Here is a 9,761-nt window from a genome sequence, read left to right on the forward strand (position 1 = left end):
GACTACCACTTGCAGGGCATATAGCTAAATGAGTATAATCCAGCTAATTAGCCTATTATCATAATAGTATAAAAAAGCATCATATTTATAGAAAATATTATATATGTGCAGATATTTCAATTCCAACACGTGTAATATTTGTTCCTTAGATGTTTATGATTATGGCAATAAAATCTGTCACAAAAACACGTTTAATTCCAACCAAAGGACCGTTGTCCCTCATTTGAAGATATACAGATTCATTTTATGTGAGTAAAAAAAAAAAAAATCTTAAACGCTTTCTATCAGACAGTATAGGCTACCAATCAGACTGATAATCAGTTCAATAATTTCACATTTACAGCATGCGGGAATAGGCATTTAGAATTATTACTGGCTAGCCGCTTGTCTAAGACAGACGTACGTTTCATGTTTGACCTTGTGAAGGCATTTTAAAGCGAAAGTTAATCTCTATCAAAGGCTATGCCTATGTGTGCAAACTTTAACGACTAATTGTCTAATAAAGACACATCAAGGTCGCAAGTTATTTTTTCTGCGTGCATGGCTTTAATTACCTCTGTATTATAACAGATATATTTCGTTGAATCAGTCGACTGTTTGGTGAGTCAAATGGAATTAGGATACACCAGCAAACCTGAAATAATTGTCAATTCATCATACTGATGAATTATTATTATTGTTATTATTATAGTATTATTATTACTAGGCTACTACTACTACTACACAATTGTGCTACACAAAAGTGCTTTCATTATACGTCTTATTACGTTTTCTTCATTATAATCAATATCATCTGCCTATTGTCCTGAATTTTGTTTTGCCTCAACAAATTAATTGTGGGAAGTGTCGCGCTTTTATTTATTTATTTATTCATTCTTCTGAGTTAGACTTCATGTCCTTAAGGAAATTATTTAAAAAAATTATGACGGTAAAGGGCCTTCAATTCAAATGCTATTTGAACGACAACTTAATATAATAATTAAAAAAAATAACTGAATTGTTTCCTTCTTTATAAGCCATGTTGCTCTTCGTGCAGTTTTCAGAGTCAGGTGTAATAATTCAGCTTCGTTTTAAGAACAGAGAAACAGTTTTCAACAAATAGGGTCTTACAGTTACACCAGATCTTAGCCCTGAAATAGGCCAGAGGAAGATAAAGACACACCAAAGGAGTGATATATAGTGACAAACAATATTCATAAGGTCACCTGCATCAGTTGAGGTATAAGTTCTTGCTAAAGGCCGCTGCTGCGTCTTTCTGATTTTTTTAAACATCGATTTAAGTTCATATTCATGTTCAATGAGATCAAATTCACAGCAACTCAATGATGAATAGGGGTTGGATGTAATCCAGCGGCTGTTAAGATTTATATTTGGAGCTTGCTGAACCAATAGGTCTAGGCACACGGTCAAAAACAAACTTTTTCCCACAAGGCCGACTAGGCTATAATTACTGTTTGTAATGAATGTTTACTTTGTCATAAATATTGATAATAATGGTAATAAATCCTAATAAATTAAGTCTATAGCAAGAACTTCGCCATTGTTTCCGTATATGCTTTGACTTTGTGCTTCATTGCCTTTGAGCAGCCATGTCTTTACACTGCTGTCACTTTGTAGGTCAGTTGATATCAGAGTTGATGAAGATAAAGATATCCGAGCTGCTAATGCTGTTAATATAAATCTAATTAGCCTCTGTTAGTGCTAGATTTTCAGATGATAATGGGAGCTAAAAATAAAACTGTTGTAATAACATTATTATATATAGGCATATATAGATAAGGTTAAGAAAATAATGGTGGTCTGAATCTAATAAACTATTATATGGACAAATAATGATCCTTTTCCATATAAACTAATTTAGCAGTCGTGATTGTGCCCCCAATTATTTGGCATTTGAATGGCTTGCCTGATTTAGCCGTCTGTTCATCCTGACAGCTCATTCTACTATAAGGTAGCTAGAAAACTATGCTGCCTGTAAACTATTACTGCTTATTTTCGTTAAACAACTAAGCTATTAAGCCAATTTCCATGGTAAATTGCTTCAAATATTCATGTTGGGCTTCGACTTTCAGTCCCACATAATTATGTTTCAAAGCAGGTGGCATGAAAAAAACGAATGCAGTCTTAATTGAAATATTTACTTGCTTTATTTCTAAAATACACTTTTAACATACTTTAAACTTATGGCTGTTTTAACAACATTTCATTTCAAGGACAAGAAAATAAAAAATAAAAACATTATTTACATGGTCTTGATATTTACAGGTGATATGAAAGATGCATGGCTCCACTGCTGCTGGACTGATGCAACCAACCAATCCCACTGTTAATTGTACTGTAAAGTGTCCTCGTCATTTCGAGATTGTCTTTGAACAACAACAACACAAGCATTGCTGTCTTCCGTTTTGTCCATTCATTTGTTATTTGATAGTTTTATAGCAGCCATCTCGGCTAGTAGTCCTGATGAGGGGTGTGCGTCAAACTGTGCCGTCGCAAGTCACAGTTGCGCCGAAACACCTTTCCGCAGCGGTCACAGCTGTAGGGCTTGATGTCTGTATGGGTAAGAAGGTGAGTTTTCAGGTTACTTCTTTGATTAAAGGTTCTTCCGCATGTGGGGCATTTGTGAGGAGACTCCTGTTTAGATTTAAAGCAAGCAAAGGATTATTCCCTTTAATTGTATAATAGGCTACTTGTGTCATCTTTTTCAGTCATTTTTTTTTATTTCACTGTGATGCCAATTACTGCGCGAAGAATTATCAATTAGTGTGAAATTGACGCTTACATTTTACATAAGCCTCATGTTTAACTTGCTGGCTTGGATCAAGTTTTGGTAATTGGCCAACTATAGGTTGTGAAAACTTAATTCATGTCCCCAATGCATTTAGTATAGGCCTATACACGATGCATATAGGGAAATTATGATTTTCATAAACTCTCTCATTTCACACGGTTTACATAAATATTGTACAACACTATTAATATAATTCATAATGTTGATACCTTACCTGCATATGTAGGGTTTTATGGACGGCTAGAGTTCGAGATTGACAGAATCCCTTCCCACATTCTTGACATTTGAATGGTTTTTCCTTGGAGTGGATGTATCTGTAAAACAGGGTGACACATAATCACATTTCTGCTTGTGTAACGATTTGTATAGCCGTTACAAGCACCACTAGAAGTTAAGGAGAAGGCTTCGTGGTGCTAAAAGTACTTTAGCGCCCTCATGGAGAAGACTCTGGGAACAGGTTCTCCAGTAGAAATTAAAATGAATAATAATAGTAAAACAAGGAATTGTAATTGCTTCTTTCAAAAAACTATTTTGAATTGGGGAATGTTACTCATGATGAATACAGGTTGGAAATAATCTGTTGATGACTTCATCTGATTGCAGTGAGTCAGTGACGCTCAACAGAATCGCTGGCCTGTATAATGAATAACAGATTATGATTCTTACCTATGGTCTCTGAGATGATCTTGTCTTCTAAAGGCCTTGTGGCAAATGTCACAGGTATAAGGCCGCTCGTCTGTGTGCGTCCTCTCGTGGATGAGAAGGTTGTAGGACTTGGTGAAATGCCTGCCACAGAACTTGCAAATAAATTCCTTTTTAGTCTTGGACGGAAGCCTCCCTCGGGTGGGTTTTCTGTCCGGGGACAGCTTGCTCAGCTCAGAGATCGTGCCCCCAAGCCCCGCTGTCAACTTAGCAAGATCTTTTGGTGGGTCCTCCTGAGTGGCAGCGATGGCAAGGTTAGCAAAGTCAAACCTCGGCCTGTCCTTCATGTGGTGCAGTGCGGGCAGAACGTGCGCAAGGGCACCTTGTTTACCCGGGTGGAAGAGGTGTGCTGCAGCTGCGAACGGTAACGCAGGGAAGGGGAATCTGGGGTCCACCAGACCCTGGGCAGCCATTTCGGTTATTGTGGACCTCAGTCCTTGCATGTGCGGATACCCCAGTGTCCAGTGGTTCATGTGCATGGTCTGCAATGCACTGAGGCCATACAATCCTTGGAGCTGGTCAACGGCAGCGGGGAAAGTGTTGACAGTCTGCAGGAAGGAGTAGTTGGTGAGCTGGAGGGACGGGTGCAGAGGGATCGGCGCGGGCAGGGCTTTGCTTCCCATGGTGGCGAAGGTCGTCACAGCGGCTCAGGCCTTAGCAGAGGACACGGTGAGGACCCTGTTCGGGAAAAAGGGGGAAAAAACACAGATAAGCACTGGGCGATTTTTTTTGTAACAAGTTACAAATGGATAAATTAACACTGAGAATTTCCCTGTGCAGTCAAGTCACGTCAAATTTTATTATAGCCCAACAATATCACAAAACAGGTCTCAAAAGGGCTGTACAAACATCATAACAAAACCAAAATAACGGCTGCGATAAAATGTTTCTTAGCTTTATTCTAATTTCTGAAGATCAATCACGGAAAATACCGCGGGAGATGCAATTTAGAGTGCAAAGGCTAATGAGCAATTGAAATAAAATGTATTTTAAAACGTCTCGCATAGCGCCGGTCCTGCAAATCATGACCAGCATGTGTCACATTCACCTGTCCAATTAAATAGGCATTTAGAAAATAATTGGTGCCGTTGACACTATTACACATTGTAAAACAACAGAATTGTATGTGGCGAATTCAAAGCCAGAATATTTGTAAATTTGAAATCTTGCCAGGAGTGAACAAACGTGTTATTCCTCCACGCGTGTGACTCAGAATAAAACAGACCACAAAAATGTTAGCTTTTAACCACATGAATCACAATTAGCCTACCTTTATCTTTATTGTAAATACACACGTATTAGGTCTAGTCTTATTGATGGGGTTAGCCTATTTCACAATATGGACATGAGAAGACAACAGGCCTAGGCTACTTTAAGCTTCCCCCCCTGTATGGCACGTTGCCCATCAACACGATAACAGGCCTATATGGCGAACGACTTCCAGTAGTTCTGCAGGCCTACAGTATGTCATTAAACACGTTTAATAAAGCACTGTGATCACAATGATCATAATAAAGCACTGTGATCACAATGCTCACAATGAATGAGAGGCAAACATTGGAATATGTGTGTGTGATGTGAGAATGTCTTGTGGATTGGCTGGCAACAGGCAGCAATAAACCCATTCATATTATGTTTTGAAGTTATTGCGCTTTGTCAATTATCCAAAAGAAGTGTCTTGTTTTTATTGAAAATAATATTGTAGCATAGGCATGTCAGGCATTAGGAAATTATTATGCTATTTAGTTTTACGCTTATCATAAGCCTAGCCTATATAGGTTCTGTAGTGTATTTTTGTAACGGTGCTCCGATAAAAGAACGCAAAGAGATTTGGTGAGTTATTTTAGTTAAGTTGTTAAATTTTTATATGCTTACCAGATTTCTGTATTATTTTCTCATGAGTTGATTGATACTTTGCTCTCGCCTTTACAGACTAGACTGAGGTTTACATGTAGCCCAAATTCGCACAGGTGCAATTTATATAAGTCAGCCGAGCTGATGCTATTTGAGAGAAAAGGACAACAGCTAATTCTATTTTCCTTTCAATAACCTTTGGACTTATTTTTCGCTTTGTGGTATGGCGAGTGCATGCACTGCCTCTGGTGCACGTTCCCACAATCTTTATCCATTTATTTTTTACAACAAGCCTAATTCATTTAACATTTCGACACATAATTATGAGTTTTTACGAAAGCGATGCTTTCAATCAAAACTCGTAATTGTGTGTAGAAACGTAAAACGAGGGCCACTGCCGATTTCAACAACGCAAGCCCGCCGTATGGACAGTTGTTAGACCGACGACCCATGCGAAACAAAATCTTACCCCCAATAAATAGCTGCCAAAGGTCACTCGCTCGCACCGAGTCCTGCAGACAGTGTATATCAGTAATCCACAGTGACTTGAAGCGACGAGCTCCAATGCAGCCTCTGTAAGAGTTTTCCAAGTTCGTCCATGAAACTTTCACGCATTCATGCGGATACGACTCTGATACGTTGGACTCTGGCGATGCACGGCTGCAAAGATGAGAAAAGTTCTGCGCGAAGAGATGAAGAAGACGTGTGCGCTCGGCTCGCTGTGGAGTTGCAGCCCACGGCAGCGTGTGTCTGTCCCGAGTGGGGCTGGAGTGAAGTGTGCGTAATGAGCACAGGTCCGAGCACTTTTCAGGGCTCCGGGCTCAGCCCGCCCTCCGACACGCCTTCTCCCCGTGATTAACTCCAATGTTCTTCTCTGTTTATTTGTGTTTGGATAGCAACTACGGGTCTTAGACCAACGGTTCTCAAACTTTTAAATTTCAAGGTCTCCCCTTAACTCTGACAGTGTACAGATGGAACCCTAACGGGTCCATTTGGTTCCATTTGTACACTGTCAGAGTTACATACTTGTAAGGGTCCATTTAGACCCCCCCTCCCTAAAGGAAACCCATAGAGTCCCTGGAATCCACTTTGAGACTCACTGCTATAGACCAGAGAACGGTGTTCGGCTCAACCTGCCTCACTGACACTTTTCATGGTCTCTCCTTAAACGGGACCATTTGGTTCCATTTGTATACTGTCAGAGTTACAGACTTGTAAGGGTCAATTTAGAACACCCTCAACCTCAAGGAACCCTGAGAGTCACTGGACCCCACTTTGAGAACCACCACTGCTATATTATAGCCTACCTTTTTGTTGGGGAGACATCACTTGGAAGCAAAGAGAAATGCGGCGAAAGGGAGAGAGAGAGAGAGAGAGAGAGAGAGAGAGAGAGAGAGAGACATGATACACTTTGCAATCCATGCTTTTTGCAACGTGCTTTTGGACACTTGAGTAGCTTACAAGACTTTAAAACCAAAGCCTATTGCGTAAATGGAGGGCACATGTAAGAGCCACCACATTGAGTCGTTTTATTTCATTGCGGTAAGAGTAAAAATCCTGAGGTCTGAGCCAGAGAAAAACATCCTCAAATCATCAGCATGGTGAAGAAATGCACAGTAAACAGCTAACAATGTTTTAAGATTTTGGAGATGGGCTTCACTTTCTCACAGTACAGTAGGCTATCTTAAGACACACTTTGTAAATCAACATTTAAACGTAATAAATTAAATAATTATTAAATAATTGCAAGTTTTATTTTCATATAGCAAGGCTATATAATATATATAAGGCTGGCTATTAACTTAACTTGTATTACCTTTATTTAATTTTATTTTATGAGTGACCTTAACCCCCACTCTTATATCACGATGAATAGGTAGGCTATATTTTGATGGGAGTGTTTTTATTACTTTTTTTGGAAGAAACAAATATAAAATAAAAAAATCCAGTTTAATGTTACCGAATGGTGCAATATTTTTTTTATGATATCTCTTCATAATTTCTCAATACTCTTGCAGTCGCAATCAATTAGGATTCGCCAGCTTTATTCAGTCAGTTATGAGTCAGTTTTTGTTTCAGCACATTCAATAGTCATACACATTTCTCACATTTTGTCCCGCAGAACAAATGTTTCCATAAATAAATGAGTCAGATTAGATTAATTAAGATGTACAATTCATAGGCAATCCTATGGAAACAAGATGTAGGGTATAGGCCTACAATTTTGTAATTTTCTATTGATAAATTAATTAATGAGTTTATTTGATAACAATTGTGATGAAAAATGTAGAGTATATTTAAAAGTAGGAAAAGTCTATTGTAATATATACTACTTGAGAAATGTCAAAGTACAAAGGCGAAAGGCGTGCTTTGCTTTATAGCTGTGACAATATGTTGCATTCTATGAGGCCATTTTTATAACAACTTTTTCCAGCAATAATATAATGCACTCTAAAGCGATCGAAGGACATTTTCTGACTTATGATCGAATGTGTAACATATGTATTTTAATGTGACCTTAAATAGGACAGACAGGAGTGGCATTTCTCCAATCTGCAGTGGTTCACCCTCAGCCTCGGGAGAGCTTCTGCTGACTGCAGGTCTGCAGCGCCGCTTATTGGGACATTAGCGAAACGACAGGTTTGAGAGACGCATGGTTCAAAAAACTGTTTAAAGTCATTCTTTTCTGTTTGCCACTCCAGATTAATCAACTTTTATTGAACGGATTGTGTATATTTATATTTTCTTGACACGCTAATCTCAAAATATGCATTACAATAATAAAAACTAGCTATTAGGCCTACTGCTGTGGTGAATATATCAATTTCTTTAAATCCAATGCAATATTGACACACATTTTGGTTCAGGCTATTTGTCTGAATATTTGTATGAAACAAATGTATTTCGTCTACTTGACATGCTGCAACAGCACATATGCTAGAATCTCATCACTTCATAAGAGCATTGGAGTTTCTGTCCTCAAGCATTCGTCAAGCAAGTAGGCCAAGTTAAATTAGACAAGATAGTTAATAATCAAATGGGTGCAAAGGGCAAGATGTCTATTCTTTTCGGTCAGATAATTTTAGCAGCACTAGGGGAAATTACCATCTTACTTCTCAAAACCTATACGATTATTTTTCGTTTTGCTATATAGGCTATTGAATGCGCCATAGCCTTAATCTTGTAAGAACATGAATATAAATTTTTTTTTTTTTATGGTTTCCGTGGTGGCTAACAAGTAATAGTAGGCCTAGTAGTAGTAAATAAAATACACATATCCAGAGACAGATTAAAATAAACGCAACCCCAACAACTTTGCATTTAAAATATCAATTGGACGTTATAGGCTACACAGCAAAATCATCAGTGTTAAATATTTAATAGCCTATCTAAACTTCACCCTGAGAAAACCCTGTAAATGTTTAATCAGACATCCTATGCATAAGCTATAGCTAAATCTCAGCAGCTACAGACTATACAATGACTTTCTGCCATGGCCGTGATGGCCCACAATAGTAGGCACCTACAGTATAATCATATAGGCATATCGTTTTAATTTACTTACTGGAAAATGAATAGCCTTTTTGCCTCATTTAAATGAGCCTATGCTATGTGGAAACCATGATCAAGAATTAAGAGAAGGGGAAAAAAGAGAACTATCAATTTCCTGTGGTAGGATACGAAGCTAGACAGAGTTTGAATGCTACTGTGCAACATACCCTGCCACCTCCCCCCAAGCTAGGGTATGGTGGTGGTGATGATGATGGCACAGATACAGGAAAGTGGTGTTTGACATCTAGATCATGGGTCTCCTTTCAGCCCTGTATATTAAGTATTTAGTTAGTGTCAGAGCCCGGGGTTAATGTTGTGCCCCTGCCCTATGAGCCCCTTCCAGGCCAGCCGCCATTATTCTGTGATAATATGACTCCCAGAGAGTATCAATGTTGCAGCTCAGTGCAGCTGCCAAGTCTGTAATGGCCGACACCCTTCTCTCAATAACACTGAGTGACAGTAAAGAATCAGAGATATTATACTAACAGGGATTTTTAAAATGGGCCTTTAAAGCTGTAATAGTTTTGGACCAAAGCTTGAAATACAAAACTCTACCCCCAATTTGTCACAGCAGTAGGCTTAATATGTTCAGAATGTTTCCTGAATAAAGTTTGTGTCTTTCAAAATATAAATGTTTTGCAACACATAATGTTACAAGTAGGCTATTTATTCTCCAATTGTTTCACGAGATAGCAAAGCCATAGGCCTACTATTAATGTGTGTTGAAATTATTCTATTTTGTTCTGCCTTTATTCTGTATGTTTCCAATGAAAGAACACCATCACCAGTTCATATTATGCTTCACAGAAGGCTTGTTGTGTAATCTCTATTCTGTAATCCACGTCTGTTAACGTAAGGGTTT

The 9,761-nt window shown here is 38.5% G+C and overlaps 1 protein-coding gene across 2 annotated transcripts; it reads right to left on the reverse strand.

The window, feature by feature from the left end:
* Positions 1–2,136: 2,136 nt before the first annotated feature.
* Positions 2,137–6,121, reverse strand: osr2 (odd-skipped related transciption factor 2). 2 transcript variants are annotated; one of them, XM_080426323.1, is made up of 4 exons: positions 5,817–6,121; positions 3,458–4,171; positions 3,006–3,105; positions 2,137–2,552 (listed from the first exon to the last, which is right to left on the reverse strand). In XM_080426323.1, the coding sequence occupies exons 2-4, from the start codon at positions 4,114–4,116 to the stop codon at positions 2,478–2,480; spliced, it is 834 nt and encodes a 277-aa protein (XP_080282449.1). In that variant the 5' UTR covers positions 4,117–4,171; positions 5,817–6,121; the 3' UTR covers positions 2,137–2,477. The 2 variants fall into 2 exon arrangements, with proteins under 2 accessions (XP_080282449.1, XP_080282448.1); XM_080426322.1 differs by having other exon boundaries at positions 2,137–2,634.
* Positions 6,122–9,761: the final 3,640 nt, after the last annotated feature.

The sequence above is a fragment of the Gymnoscopelus braueri genome, assembly GCF_963280865.1.
Source record: "Gymnoscopelus braueri genome assembly, chromosome: 4".
Taxonomy (NCBI): Eukaryota; Metazoa; Chordata; class Actinopteri; order Myctophiformes; family Myctophidae; genus Gymnoscopelus; species Gymnoscopelus braueri.

Bases quoted from the DNA above. Each gene is read 5' to 3' on its own strand.
- osr2 (XM_080426322.1), bottom strand. From the start codon at position 4,116: ATGGGAAGCAAAGCCCTGCCCGCGCCGATCCCTCTGCACCCGTCCCTC. The intron at 3,106-3,457 runs GTAAGAATCATA...CCTGTTTTACAG, and splicing joins GATCATCTCAGAGACCATAG to ATACATCCACTCCAAGGAAA. The intron at 2,635-3,005 runs GTAAGGTATCAA...AAATCTAAACAG, and splicing joins ATAAAACCCTACATATGCAG to GAGTCTCCTCACAAATGCCC.